A 14,802-nucleotide genomic window follows, 5' to 3' on the forward strand; every position below is an offset into this window, starting at 1 on the left:
TTCCTTACTTTCGCTCGTGTTTCTTTACTCCCTCTTCTCCAGTTTGTGTTTTACTACCGCTCAGCTTTCGACCCGTTTGGCGCGTGTCAACAAATAAATCGACGCGTCTAACATGGAAGAGACCAGCGATCCAACCAGAAGAAGTATCGGACTCTATCACCAAGAGCAGGCCAGTGCAGAATCTCTTGGTTCTCAAGCAGGACTCGCTAGTGAGTTTCCTCTCATTTCATGTGAATATCCATTAACTATTTCTCTGTAGGCCATGTCAGACCTCCTGCCGGCTCAAGGTTCTCCGAGAATGAGATTGTGAGAACTACCGCTGCTGGTGTTTCAGGGGAACCTAGAGAAGGTGCAATCAGCGAAGGTGCAGCGGACTTAGACGCACGAGCGACTGCAGCCGCCCCAGCTGCCCCTCAATCTCATGTTCCTTTCTATAAGAGGCGGAAGTTCATTATTAGCCAGGCTATTCTTATTCCGTTAGGAATTGTATTGCTTTTCGTTCTCTTGGTTTGTATTTCCTCTCTTCCAAACCCATCCTTGCCCTGAGTTTTTGATAAAGTTCCCTGTCGTTACCGCAATTGTGCAAGATGTCTTGAACAACAGTGTTCTTGGAATTAGCGTAGCTACCATCAGCAATCCTGCCAATTCTAGGTACAGCGTCTCATTTTCCTTTTGTTGTCGTTCTACTATACTTAACCACTTCAATAGCTTCCAGTTAGCGTTGCAAGGATCGGTAGGATTCGCGATAGACCGGATGCATGTCTATGTATTGTCTGACTTGTGCTTTTTAGGTATCGCACACTGGAATCATTTCCGCAAAAATTCACTTTACGCAACCAGTGACGGTTCAATGGGTGCAACCCAATGGATCGCAACTGACGATTGGTAACATGGACCTTGACGACATTTCCGCAAGCCATAAGCGGGCAACGGTTGACCAGAACACGACGTTCCATATCACTGATCAATCTGTGTTTGGCCAATTCGCAGCGCAGATGATCACTGCGAACAATTTCACTTGGAGATTACTCAGTAACAATCTTCACGTACAAGCCGCAAAGTTCCCTGTATCGAAAGGTATCAAGTTCGACAAAACCCTCACGCTGAACGGTGGGTTGCAGTCAACCGTTGTTTCTACTTCACTTCCTGACAAATCTTCGTTGCAGGCTTTGATAGTTTTAATGGGAATGTTAACCTCACGAATCTACTCCTCCCAAGTGATGATCCCGCTGGGGGGATCAATTTTGAGGCTACTACCACGTTGAACAATCCCAGGCCAGTGGATTTCTATTTGCTCTCATCAATGAGACATTTATTCTCCTTCTATTTCTGCAGTCCTTTCTCACTGAACCTCGGCACTGTTGTATTCGACCTTTCGTACAAAGATGTGTACCTTGGAACCGGAAGCGGTTCCAATACGGTGATTGTACATACAAATTTTCGTCTCCCCGCGCACCACAAACTAACTCAACAAATACAGACAGGAGCAGCGAAGAACGATATCACGCTCTCAGGCACCTTAGTGCCGCAAAGCGGAGATAACAACCTCACCGTTGTTTCCGAGCTTTTCACTAACTATCTCAACGGGGACAGCTCGGATGTCATTGCCACTGGAAAATCTACTTTGCAGACAGATGGCACAGCAATATCCTGGCTAAGTCAGGGATTGGAGGCGTTGCAGTTACATGTTCCATTTGTTTCGCTCTCGGGGGCAATTTCACCTATCAAGAGTATTGACATCGGAGATCTGGCCTTGGGGTTTGCTGAAGAAACGCCATGGGCTCCTAGCGCGCAGAGTCAAACTGTTCAGGCATCGCTTCGTATGTGTTCCTGCAACAAGCGTCAAGTTAATTTTCTAAAAACTTTTCCGCTTCATTTACAGAACTGCCGTTTGGTTTCTCTGTAGCAATTTCTGAGATACAGAACTCGTTTAATCTAACAAATGGTGATCAAGTCATTGCTGGGCTTTCAACGGTGGGTCCTCGACCCATTTACCGTAAACGTAATATTTATCTTCACACCAACAGCCGGAAAATGCATCTATGTCTTCAATTGAAGTGGTCAATTCGACCTTCACGTCGGGCACCATCAATATCACCATCGATCATACGAATTTGAGTGTCCCGGATCCCGAGCATCCCCACTTTTCTGAATTCAGTAAGACTCGCGTTTGATTATTTTGTTCATAAGAGCCGATCATTATTTGTAGATGCCAACATTACCAGTCTTTCATCTGTTGACTTCCAGCTCGTAGGCCAATCGCGAGCAATTGCAAACTTGAGCATCGGTCAAATAACATTGGATCCAATCAAATTCAACGTCCCGTCTTCCTTGAATGGTCTTCGAGGTCTGAATGGACTGACAGCAATACATGCGGTGGATGTGGTGGGAGGAACCACCGAAGGCATCACGTTGAACATTAATGGTTGAGTTTTGGCACAATGGAATGCCGTACGATAGTCTCGACGCTGATTATTGTACTTCTAGTGTCTATTGTCAATCCTTCCAATCTCAACCTGTCAACTGGGGATCTGAGTGAGTTTCAGTTGTGAATTTTATAGGAGTTACCTGCATTAACAATTCGAAGCTATGCAACTAACAAGAGACGGTGCACTTTTGGGAACAGCTCTGCTTCCCAATCTCAACCTTACTATGGGAAACAACTCAATCTTGGCACAATCAACCTTTGATGTACGTTTTTCGAATTGATATGACCAGTGCGTCTGGACTTGATTGGGGTGTGTTGCCCTGAATAAAGGCAATGAGCTACTTTAGAGTTTATACCCAGCGCATTGATTAGAAGCTGCCAGACCTACGACTCTATGATATTTCTTTCTAAATGTCTTCATTTCTCTACAGTCAAATAACAACCCGCAGGCTCAAGAGACGCTTGATCAATTCGTTGGAAGACAAGGTCATCCAAACCATTATTCTTCCAAGTGACAGATAATCTGAACGTTGTCCTCTTTCAAGATGTCCAACTTTCCATTGCTGGATTTAACAGTAGTACTGCAATCGCCTCGTTAACACAAGCGTTTGAGACTCTAGAAATAGGACTCACCCTTCCTGCTCTCACCACGAATCTATTGAACACCGCTTCTTTGAAAGGTAATTTCTAGTATTTCATCAGTGACGTCTTATCTTATCGTGGCTTTCCACAGTCTTGTCAACCACTGGTCTCACGAACAATATTAGCGATGTGACTGTCAGCTTGGCGAACCCCTTCACAGCTGCTCTCGACGTGACGGGAATCCAGTCCATCGTATCGGCTTTTGGGATCACCCTTGGAACGATACAGACGTCAACCAACTTCAGCTCTGCTGGAAAGTCAAATACCACTTCACCCACCCTTCCGTTGAATATGAACCTCGATCCGAGCGCCTTATTTACTGTGACAAGGGCTCTTGCTGTGGATGCCGGAGAAGACGTTGCTCCTCTCGACGGAATAGTGTCATTAGGCGGATATGAGTATTTAATGACTACAGGGCCTGCTGTCTCCACTGAATCAGACGCTAGCTTGTACAAGTTCGTCTTCCATATGCCTCAGTGATGAACAGCATGTTGAACCCTGATACAGAAATTTTGCGCTTCCCGAATTTGTGCAGACAGCCTTCAAGCAGCTCAAATCAGACGTAAACCTTACTGTGGATGTTACTATTGGTGCCTCTCACCGTTTGTTGCCTCTCTGCATCGATGGCTGATATATTTTCAGGCGAATACAACGCAGTTCTGAACTATTTCCAGTCAAGCTTACCAACAGAAACAGATGGCAGTCTCGATTTCATTCTTCCCATTTTGGCGAAACCAATCGTGCAGAAAATTGTCGGAGGCGCCGGTCTGGGGTAAATTAGATCTCATCACCGATTGCCGCATTTCGATGTTAAATCAATTATAGCATTGACGCGGTACTCATATCAGATCCTGAGCAGTCCTCGTTCAGTAAGTGCACTCGACTATGGATGATATATAAGAGCATCTTATTCGGAATCAGATACTGCTCTGAACGGGAGTATTAATAATGCCGGTCCATGTAAGGTGGACTTTTGCATTCATCCACTCTCACTACTCATTAATTGCGTACAGTCGATGCAACGATCGTATTTTCTCAAGGTCTCACTGTAGAATGGTCTGGTAAAATTCTCGGGACGCTTCAGATGGATAACATTACCGTAGTAGGAGGCCAGGGTGCTCAACTTAATGCTAATTCTGTGTTCCAAGTGGTGGATGTCGACGCCCTCACTGATTTCACAAAGGTGAATATTCTATCACTGACAGCCTTTCCTTCTGTTGAATTTCCCGTCAGACTCTTCTCACTGAGGAATCATTTGAATGGGTGATATCCGGTGATAACCTCACTGGTAAGTGATATGATGCTCTAATACAAATCATAAATTGGCGCAAAATCCTTCTCTAGTCACTGCTCTGGGGATTGAAGTTACCGGAATATCATTGACGTCAAAATCAGTAACACTGAAAGGCTTCAACGGATTGAAAGGCGGCGTGCAAATACAGTCCTTTGATCTTCCAGCAAATGATCCTGCTGGTGGAATACAATTGACGCTGAATGCCTCTGCAACTAATGTGTGTTCACTATGCATACTGATTTCTATTTATATCCCTAATGAGTTCTAATCAGCCATCTCAAGTCGGAATCGAGCTAAGCTCTCTTGGATTTAGCAGCTACATAGATGGGCAGTTGATTGCACCAGTTTCAAGCAGTGGTGCCGTCACCTTGAACCCCGAATCTACAAGCAATCTCGCACTAGTCGGGCGTCTGATACCCCAAACCTCTTCTGAGGGTCTTGCTGCAGTTTCGCAGGTCTTCAATAATTTTATTCATGGATTGGATAGCGAGTTGATGGTTAACGGAGCCAGCGCTGGCCCGTCCGATGTGAAAATCGTCCTTGATTTTGCTGTCTTTAATTCTAACTTGCCCCTTGTAGGTTTCATGGTTGAATGAAGCCATCTCTGCACTCCAGGTTGAAACGAGTCTTCCCAATCTGGGCGTTCTAAATATCATCCAATCCATAGATCTGAATGAGCTCGATCTCCAGTTTTCTGAGGACACGGCGTATGCCCCTGCAACTTCTAGTAACTCAACTACTGCTGCATTCACCATTCCATTTGATTTTCCAATCGACATAGTCGCCTTACAACAGGACATAAATGTCGCAGCAGAAGGGCAGGTCTTCGCCCAATTGTTTATTCCAAAAGGACCATCACAAACCGACGTCAATGCGAGAATCATATCTCTGGCCTTCGGTGATGTTCCGTTCACGGTTGTTGATGGAGCTGATAGCGTCTTCAATGAATTCCTTGCAGCCACCACTGTTGGTACATCGGTCACTATGGGCCTTTCTGGCTCTGCCAGCGCCGATGCTTCAACTGCCGTCGGGACACTGTCCTTGACAAACATTTCCTTCTCCGTTGATACCACTATCGCGGGTTTGCAAGGGCTGGATACTGAACCGGTGACAGTCAATCATCTGGATGTATTTCACGGCTTCCCCGACTACCTTCTGATCAAAGTTTCAAGTCCACTTACCAATCCATCCAACTTGACCATAGGTAAAGTAACTTGTTTTTCCCATTCATTAAATTTTCATGCTCTTCTAGGAGCGGGCGACGTATCTTTCGGATTAGAATTCGCGTGAGTGGCCTTGATGTTGTTCTCGGGTCTGTATTTATTTACGCTATTAGGGAAGAAGCAATTGGATTGGCTGTCCTGGTAAGACTCAAACATATTTATTTTGGATCTCTTGATGCAACTTACGAACTCATCTGCTCACAACATACTTCAGGATAATTTAGTTATCGTTCCCGGCACTACAATCTATTCTATCGGTTAGTAAAGATTGAAGGAATTTCCGTATTGCTCATTGACTTTTCTGCCCCACAGATGTGCAGTACTCCCCACAAGGAGACGCTGTTCCTGCCGGCGAGACGTTACTTGAAAACTACCTGCAAGGCGTCAACTCGGACACTTCGATCGTGGGAAGCACGAGCTCTACTCCTATTCAGTCCCTCCAGGAAGCTATGTCGAAGATCAGCCTGAGTCCTGTGACAATCCCGGCCCTTAATCAGTCTCTGATTTCATCGGCCTCCCTCACCTTCCCAACTGATATAGTTTCTACGGGGATTGCTGAGGCCACCTTCTCTCTAGCTAATCCGTTCACTGCGAGTATCAATCTTCTTACCGTCGACGCCTCTGCTACATACCAGAACATCACGCTCGGAACTATTAGCGTGGGTGAAACTTCGAACCCGATTCATGCAGATGGTCACAGCAATATCACCTCGCCCAGCCTGCCTTTCAACTTCAACCTTAACCCAGTATCAATTGTCGAGCTCCTACAAGCGGGTGCCCAAGCCAATGGTGTCAATTTGGGTCCTCTAATCGATATTTTTGAGTTCATCATTGATAATCCTAACTTCAATCCACCTGTAAGAAAACACATTGAGTCCCAATTGTTTACCGCTTCTCACATAAGTACTTCAGGTAAACCCTACTGTCGATACCAGTTCCCCGACTTGTGTTAGGTAAGGGAGGAGAGGATGTCGGACCTTTAGCGCTCTGAATATGCAACAGTGGCAACCAATTTGACTTTGACACTGCAATCTTGGATTCTCTGAAGAACTTGAAAATTGATTTGGCTGTTCAGTCTTCTGTCAAGCTCGATGACTGTATGTTGCTGCATTATCCTTTTCATTGACTGAAATAACTGTTTTATAGATGCCACAAATCTTACTTTTGCACAACACGACGTAGATGCTATAGTGAGTGTCATAGTGCTAGAAATATCAGCCCTGATCCTGCTCCCATTAGACCGATTCTACAGCGTTATATCTCATTGGCGCAGTTGCCGGACCTGTTGCTCAACAATTCGTGGACAACGCAGAGCTGAGCTTCAATCAGGCTAATATTTCGTTCGTCCATTGCAACTTGTGTTGAAACAAATCAAGGCCTGACATCGGACATTTAGGGATATCTCAGATGAAGGTTTTTCACTCACTCTGAAAGGATCGCTGACCAACACTGGGCCTCTTGATGCGTCGATCACTTTCACTGAACCTTTAGAGTGAGTGCTCAATGTGCAATTTTCGAATCACGCTGCTCATTGTTCTTCAAAAGAGTGACCTGGGAGGGCCGACAAATCGCCACCATATCGCTTCCTCCGAGTATGGGTTGTGCTGTGTCTTCCCTTTTACGTCTCACTGATTTTCCTCGTTCTCAAGTATGTGCCGCCGCCAATGTTGGAGTGCCTGATTATGAGACCGACGCAACACTCTCCATTACTGATTTGGACCAGTAAGTTTTCAGAGCCATTTGGAGCTCAGAAATTAATTCAACTTTTATACATAAGATTCACCACTTTTGCCACTTTCTTGTTGCACAATCCCAGCTTCTCGTGGACGATTTCTTCTTCCAAAGTTCAGCTAGTGGCATTGGGTCAGGCAATATTCAAATCTTTGTACTGTTTCTGAGGCTCACGGATGTTCAGGAACCATCTTTGACAACGTCTCTCTTACCAAGAATGTATCCTTCAATGCATTTAACGGTCTACCGGGCGTCACTATCAGCAACTTCCAGTTGCCCTCAGACTCAAGTGAGGGTGGCATAACCATCGACCTTGACGCTCAGATTCCATCGCCTGCGCGTAAGAGTTAGATGTATATGGTTATAAAATCATCTGATAATTTTTTATCATTTGCAGAGTTGGGACTTGATCTGGGAACTGTGACGTTCGATTCCTTCTATGACAATGTTCTTGTTGGACGTGAGTTACTTTCACGTTTGCTAGTAGTTTGGGCGCTAATATCTTTGTCAGCATTGGTGGGAGAGGATCTGGTCCTTTCTGCTGATGCGACCACCACCACCCACCTGAGTGGTCGTATCATACCCCAATCTGGCTCTGATTTAAACACCATCGGGCAACTCTTCTCAGACTACCTGGCTGGAGACAATTTGACACTCGTTGCGAAAGGTGTTTCTGTGCAGCCTCCCGGATCATCTAGCACAGTTTCCTGGCTCAGTACCGCTTTCGCGACTCTTGCACTTGATGTAATACTACCAGGCGAGAAACTCGATGTACGCAGACTCTCTTTCCTAATATCACATTCAAGAACTCTAATCGTAGTAATATCCAGGTCATTCAATCCATCACAGTTACTGACCTAGCCGTCACGCTCAACGATGATAGTGAAGCTTACGATCCGTCAACTGGCTCTAATTTTACCTCAGCTTCCTACAAAAATCCGTTCGGTTTTTCTTTACAAGTAGTTCAATCTGCCACAGATATCATACTGAGCTCGAACGGAGTGAACATCGCGGAAGTAAGCCATCCAAACTTGTGCCCTTGTCTAATTCTCAACTCGCATTTATCTACATATTTAGCTCAGTCTTCCAACGTCCGATACCGTTGGCGGGGTGTCAACGGGTAACGTCGCTAACCTTCCGATTGCGTGGGAAAATGAACCTTTGAAATCTCTCAATGACGATGCATTCAATGCACTGTTTGCAGCTGTCACCCTCTCGAATTCGATTTCCCTTGGACTTGACGGTAGTGCAAATGTAACAGCAAAGACAACCATCGGGGATGTTCCGATCTCTCGCATTCCTTTCAATGTCACGTCAAGTTTAAGTGGTAAGATCATAAGTGAATAGCTATATCTGCTCTTTCTTAATGGTTTGCGTAGGTATTAACTCGTTTGGAGGAAGAGCGACGCTCAGTAACGTCACCGTCACCGGAAGCGGAGGTACTGGAGGGAATGAATTTATAAATGCTCCTTTAACCACAACGTTGGAGAAGTAGGTTCTCCCGATTTGTACAATCTGATATCTGACAACCTATCCAGCCCTTCAAATATTTCTCTCGACACAACAGACATAGCCCTTCCCGTCTATTATGAAGGATCCATGGTCGGACGAGCTTTTATCAATGTATGCTGCTTTTGCTAGATCTGTGTTAAACCCGTGTGTTGAACATCACCTAGAATTTGAACCTTGTACCCGGAACAAACTCTGTTCCTTCCGAGTTTCATTACGAGCCAGCAAATTCAAATGATTCGGTGGCGCAGGTATGTATGGTCCCGTAAAAAGAAATAAAACCACGAAGGAGCCTGATCAGATAATTTAGTCTTTCATTGCAGACTTTTTGACTAGTAACAATAGCTTGCCTCTGAGTATCAAAGGCGATAGCGCAAGTACACCAATCGATTCTCTGCAAGAAGCTCTTTCCGGTCTCAGCCTCAGTGCTTCCTTACCAGGCGAGTAACCTGATTATCCCAGTCACAATCGTTGTCGCGTTTTGACCCAGCAGAATATAGGAATGGGTCAGACCTTGATTAAGGACATAACGGTCACCATCACCCTGGACTCTCTGGTGACGAACGAAGTCACAGTCAACGTCGATGTGAGTTGTTCCGTAGATGGTTTTCAGTCCTTGTGCACTCAAACACCCTAGATTTTTAACCCTACCGACGCTGAACTACAAGTTTTGGCGATTCAATCTACTGGCAGTATCGATGGCACTGTCTACGCTCAATTTAGTACCACTTTCGATTCTTATCTGATACCTGCAGGGCAAACAGTCAATTCCGGAGAAATCAACAACGTGCTCCTTACTCAAGGAGCAATTGCCTCTCTTGGAATTATCGGCGAGAACTTGGATGTTGCCGCCGCCAACACAATCCAGGTTGGCGTTGGTGGTTATACATTACCATGGCTGAAGATCAACCAATTGGACGTTCCAACGACATATACCCTGGATATCGCAGGCCTTACCTTGGGCCAGTTAAAATCTCAGGCTGAACAAAATGCTTCCTCAATCTCTTCTAGTGCTGTCGGCAGTAAACCCACTTCCGCTTCAACTTCTCAGAATGGCTCTACATCTGTCAGCGCCACTGTGTCACTGTCTTCTTTGGCTTCTTCGACCATTACTAGTAGTACCACGGGGGATGGAACAACAGCTGAGGCTACCTCGAGTGCGAGCAGTGCCGGAAAGGAAGATTCGTCAACAGCAACGAGCGCAACAGCCAATACACCTTTGATGCCAGCATCATCAGCATCTTCCGATGCCGCTCCTACTTCTGCAACGTTAGTGGCAACATTGCTGGTGTAAACCGTATACGATGCGGAGGAAAGATTCCGATAATTCTTTCTATTAGGACAATGAATGTTCAAATTTTTCTACCGTAGCTTTTTCGTTGTGGTAAATTTTGGAACATGACTGATGGGTGCCCAATTTTCCTGTCTTTTTCAATTCTGGGCCTCAACCCTATTTATGTCACTGACCTTTACTTATTATGAACTCATTTTATATCTTGTATCATTACTGGATTCACCCAGCAGTCCCGTTGCACGTGTATTCATCCGAATCAAGAGTGCAAAAATGTTTTCATGCTGGTGGAAGGAAGATACTCCAAAGTAGAATTGACAATTGGCCCCAAACGATTGCCCAATACACCCACCACCGTGCTGCTTTCGGATGATCCATAACCAACCAGGCTGCTGCCCAGTACAACAGCGGCATTGAAGGAGCAAGGCGAAGCACAATCTGTACGTGCGAGGTAAATAGCAACGTGCCGCATAGTATACACGCGTGAATCGCATGAGGTATAAGCGCTAACAATGGCTCCGACACGCCTTCCCTCGCAATCCTTCTCAAGACATGCACAGAGTATGCAAAAATGACAATGAACGGGGGTGCAGCGATGATGAAGTTCGGAAGTTGTGCCAAGGTCCAATAACGAAATAACCCATTGTTCCAGTACGTCATCTGGACATAGGAGTAAATTAGAGGAAGTGACCGGGAGCACCAAGGAGCGTGAATGGGACTTGTGATATTACTGCTAGAGCAAAAGGCAGTATACCCAGTCGCCTGATGATATATGAATGGAGCAAAATTCATTGCAGAATATACAATGGATTTAACATATACGGAAAAGTGTTTTGGCAGTGTCCTTGTTTTGAGAAAAGGCTCTACTATGAGACCCCAGATTATGAAGCCACCCAAGAGAATGCCGTTAGATCTGAATGTACTCGCGAGGGAGAAACAGATTGTCGCAAAGAACCATTTTGAGCGTGCGCAATATAACATCCCTGATGTTGGATGATTAATGAACAGGAGGTCTCATACAAAAAATAAGTTGGCTTACCTCTGTACGAGAGGTACGTGAAAAAAGGCTCAGGGCACGGTGCAAGTCGCAAGGTAGCTGGGCTGCTTGATAAGAGCGACAGAACAGCCGCGAGGAAGGCAAAGTTGGACGAGCCACATTGATGTAATGTCAGACGATAAAGGACTATCGTCGAATCACAGGCTATAGCCACCATCGATGAAGCTAAGAGCATATTGGGGCTTTTGAACAAGGTCATGACAATTGGAAGACCAGGGAGGAAGGCCCATTCATACTCATAGACATAGCCGTGTTCAGCAATATGCGCAAAATGGAATACATCCCAGCGAAGAAAGGGTTTTGACCATTGGGAAATTTGCACTAGGTTCGGAGACGCGTCGAAAAGGGATAGTGTCGACGAGCTCCAGTAAGCTACGAGGTAGATAAAAGTCCTAGAAAGAAAGGAGAGGAAGACAAGACGCCTTGTATGTTGACGTTCAAGAGTCATGATTATCTAATCTGCTCCAAGGCAAAATGCCTTCATCGACAACGACGAGTCTTCATGAGTTTACCAGCACTGTGCCATTTCCATTGACTGCTGTACTTGTCCAACTAGCTCCATACTTTGCCTTGGTCAAGAATGCCTTTGAGATCTTAACCTGGTCGCGCTCGACGTCATACGACGCTTGGCTGGCTCTCGCTTCATGGTGGGCTGTATGTCTTTTGTCGAACGCTACTCTACGGTCAGCATTATCTGGTTCTATTGGTATTCAACTTTGACCGAGATCTCAGATATTTTCTTCCAATTGCAGTTGTTATTTCACTCACAGTGATCACTGCTTCAGCAAACGCACGGTCATCTGCTCCTCCGGTTACAGAGACCAATCTTCAGGCAACTATTGCAGATCTGACAACTATCCAATCTCTTTTACCTGACGCCAAATTTTTCCCCAAATCCCGCCCTGCATTCTCTACCCTTCTCCGAGTTTCTGCAATCTTGTATCCTCCGTATCTGCTCCTCACATATTACGTCCCTCTGCGGATTCTCATCGCAGTCACTGGCACCGTGGGCATAACGTGGAACTCCCCATGTGCTTTTGTCCTTCGGAACACCCTTCTCAAGAGCGCCTGGGTCAGATGGTGCACATTATACGTTTGGTCTAAAGTAACTGGCCAGCCACTTCCTCTACGCAGTTTGTCTTACCAGACGCTTGCTACCTTAAATTCAGTGGAACCAGGACTATCGCTTCGATTCTTGTTTACTATATATGAAAACCAGCGATGGTGGATGGGTTTGGACTTTTCCCCTGCGTTACTTCCTGGTGAGAGACCCTCCTGGTGTTCTGTTTCTTTGCAGCCAGTGTCTCCGCCCAATGCCTTTGTGCTTCCCGAGCCAACTTCAGTCTATCTGCGTGACAGTAATGGGAAGCGAGTCAAGCGGACCGCGACATGGAAATGGGAAGAACCTGAGTGGAGAGTCCTTGTAAGGAAAGAAGACGGTGTGGTCTCTCGCGTCGAGAAGCCTGTACCAGCACCAAAGGAAGAAAATTCGAGCCTTATAATGAAGGCTGCAGGGAAAATGAAGGACGTCAACTCACTCCAAAGTCCTGTAAACGGAGAAGGCGATCGTCCATCGTCTGAGAAGGATGAAGATGAATCAGAAGATGAGGATATCCCTACTGATGTTGACGGATGGGTTTATGGCGACAACAAGTGGGAAGCTAGAAGCAGTAAAGGTGGAATGGGCAAGGTCTGTATCAACTGTGCTTTTTCTTCCATGACTAATATACATCTTTCAGTACACAAGATATCGACGTTGGACAAGGGTCGCTGTGGTAAATGAAGTTGTCGAAATAGTAGAGGACGGAGAAACTGGAGTAGAGGGAGGTCGCACCACTGTCACAATGGTCAATGCCAGCCCGATTTCCAGTCCATACCGTCAAACGGAGGCTAATTCGGAGACAGAAAGTCCTCTTCGACAAAGATTAAAATCTGCCCTTTCGAAAGGAGTCTCATAGATAGTTGTGAATTTTCGTCACGGTGTACAAGTCATGTATTGTATCACTCAGCATAGTTAATCTCATTAGTCATCCGTCCAGTTTTCTCCTAAACTTTCATCTCATCTGAACTCTTCACTCTATTGTCATGGATGAACATTCACAACACTTGTTCACTTGTATATCATGTTCCATCGCATTTGTCTCCGCAGAGGAGCAGCGTACGTTTCATACTTAAATTTTCAGCAGGCAATTGATATGGCTTTGCAGGCGTACATTACCGTTCAGATCACCATAGATACAACATGAAGCGTAGGGTGGCTGGTCTACCTCCAGTCAGCGCCGCTGTCTTCAATGAAAAGGTCACCGAGAGACGTACGGAGACCGCGATCATGTCTTCATTGAAAGGATCTGTATGTGAAGTGTGCAAGTAAGTACCGATCGAGTATATTCAACTCAAAGGTTCTGAGCGAAGTTCAACAGTAAAACATATTCCACAGAGAATGCGTATCGATCTCATATCAACTCTAAGAAACACAAGGAAACCGAGCTCCAGGCAAGTGTCAAGCTCGCATACAAGCTCGCAAAGAAGGACGGACTAGAGGAAGAGTATGAAGCAGAAGTGAAAACATTCAACAAGAATCCTTCTAAATTGGAGTCCCAAGAGACACCCGTTCCCCTCGACGTAAACGATTCTGCAGAAGACGAGCAAAACCAAACAATCGACCAAAAAATTGCTGCTGCCCGTTCCCGACTATCCCCCGCCCACTGTCTCTTTTGTTCATCTGAATTCTCTGACCTCCAAGCCAACCTCCTACACATGGCCTCTGCGCATTCTTTCTTTGTCCCAGACGCCGACTATCTTGTTGATGCTGAAGGATTAATCGGTTATCTAGGCGAAAAAATAGCTGTCGGGAATGTGTGCCTTTTCTGCAATGAGAAGAGTCGAGAGTTTCGAACGTTGGACGCTGTTCGCAAGCATATGGTGGATAAGAGTCATTGCAAAGTCGCATATGATACGCAAGATGATCGGCTGGAGATATCAGATTATTATGACTTTACGTCTTCTTATCCTGATGCTCATTTACGGAAGAAGAAGGCGAACGTCGGGGAGGACGAAGAAGAATGGGAAGATAGTGATGGTAGCGACTACGACGAGATAATTGAAGTGGATGAAGACAAAGAGGAGTCAGACGAAGAAGACCTTCCAGGTGGCCAAGTCACGTACGGCGACTCGCAGTACGAACTTGTCTTACCTTCTGGCGCACGAATAGGTCATCGCGGTATGCGGCGGTATTATGCGCAGTCTTTTCCCGGTACCCCTCGTGGAGAAGTCGATCCAAATTCTGGAGCTGCCATTGTACGCCGTTTACTCGGGGACAAAAAATCGCTTCTGGTCCCTCGAAAAGGCGGTTTTGGCGCATTTGGAGCTGGTACAGATGTTGTGAAGGCACGCAACAGGGGCGAAGCGAGAGAAGCCGGTCGACACATACGAGAATTCCGTGATCAGGCAAGGCGCGAAAATTTCAAGACCAAAGTTGGATTTAGACATAATGCCCAAAAGCATTACAGAGATCCACGTAAGTTCTTGTCCTTTGTGAATCTCCGCCGAGTTATTTATCATCAATCTCTAGTCCTCCAATGATGAGTTACACTGCGCCTTTTGGTTGCATATTATAGGTCATATATT

General features: G+C 45.7%; 4 protein-coding genes across 4 annotated transcripts; 3 read left to right on the top strand and 1 right to left on the bottom strand.

The window, feature by feature from the left end:
• Positions 1–112: 112 nt before the first annotated feature.
• Positions 113–10,121, top strand: C8R40DRAFT_1170817 (uncharacterized protein; the record flags this gene model as incomplete). Its single annotated transcript, XM_046231596.1, has 46 exons — positions 113–209; positions 260–507; positions 560–651; positions 709–733; positions 792–1,110; positions 1,167–1,420; positions 1,481–1,820; positions 1,883–1,974; positions 2,028–2,157; positions 2,210–2,425; positions 2,488–2,535; positions 2,588–2,691; positions 2,860–2,914; positions 2,974–3,108; positions 3,162–3,525; positions 3,578–3,660; positions 3,713–3,842; positions 3,896–3,939; positions 3,992–4,030; positions 4,084–4,253; positions 4,304–4,358; positions 4,415–4,581; positions 4,637–4,891; positions 4,944–5,568; positions 5,617–5,650; positions 5,701–5,728; positions 5,802–5,844; positions 5,900–6,444; positions 6,500–6,540; positions 6,590–6,684; positions 6,734–6,777; positions 6,827–6,927; positions 6,984–7,079; positions 7,133–7,309; positions 7,365–7,450; positions 7,503–7,658; positions 7,716–7,778; positions 7,830–8,089; positions 8,149–8,334; positions 8,396–8,645; positions 8,698–8,809; positions 8,857–8,941; positions 8,995–9,078; positions 9,138–9,252; positions 9,328–9,413; positions 9,465–10,121. The coding sequence occupies 46 exons, from the start codon at positions 113–115 to the stop codon at positions 10,119–10,121; spliced, it is 7,431 nt and encodes a 2,476-aa protein (XP_046086286.1).
• A 276-nt stretch (positions 10,122–10,397) lies between these two features.
• Positions 10,398–11,623, bottom strand: C8R40DRAFT_1045540 (GPI mannosyltransferase 2; the record flags this gene model as incomplete). Its single annotated transcript, XM_046224313.1, has 2 exons — positions 10,398–11,101; positions 11,158–11,623. 2 exons carry the CDS (start codon positions 11,621–11,623, stop codon positions 10,398–10,400), a joined length of 1,170 nt encoding a protein of 389 aa, XP_046086287.1.
• On the top strand, positions 11,619–13,213 carry C8R40DRAFT_1105329 (Peroxin/Dysferlin domain-containing protein). Its single transcript, XM_046228118.1, has 3 exons — positions 11,619–11,858; positions 11,908–12,865; positions 12,915–13,213. The coding sequence occupies exons 1-3, from the start codon at positions 11,650–11,652 to the stop codon at positions 13,131–13,133; spliced, it is 1,386 nt and encodes a 461-aa protein (XP_046086288.1). The 5' UTR covers positions 11,619–11,649; the 3' UTR covers positions 13,134–13,213.
• A 47-nt stretch (positions 13,214–13,260) lies between these two features.
• Positions 13,261–14,757, top strand: C8R40DRAFT_1045618 (C2H2 type zinc-finger-domain-containing protein; the record flags this gene model as incomplete). Its single annotated transcript, XM_046224322.1, has 3 exons — positions 13,261–13,333; positions 13,383–13,542; positions 13,596–14,757. The coding sequence occupies 3 exons, from the start codon at positions 13,261–13,263 to the stop codon at positions 14,755–14,757; spliced, it is 1,395 nt and encodes a 464-aa protein (XP_046086289.1).
• Positions 14,758–14,802: the final 45 nt, after the last annotated feature.

This window comes from Lentinula edodes, assembly GCF_021015755.1.
Source record: "Lentinula edodes strain Le(Bin) 0899 ss11 chromosome Unknown C8R40scaffold_18, whole genome shotgun sequence".
NCBI lineage: Eukaryota > Fungi > Basidiomycota > Agaricomycetes > Agaricales > Omphalotaceae > Lentinula > Lentinula edodes.

Coding starts and splice junctions, on each gene's coding strand:
- C8R40DRAFT_1105329 (XM_046228118.1), top strand. CDS start 11,650: ATGCCTTCATCGACAACGACGAGTCTTCATGAGTTTACCAGCACTGTG. Junction 11,859..11,907: donor TTGTCGAACGCTACTCTACG/GTCAGCATTATC, acceptor CCGAGATCTCAG/ATATTTTCTTCCAATTGCAG. Junction 12,866..12,914: donor GTAAAGGTGGAATGGGCAAG/GTCTGTATCAAC, acceptor TACATCTTTCAG/TACACAAGATATCGACGTTG.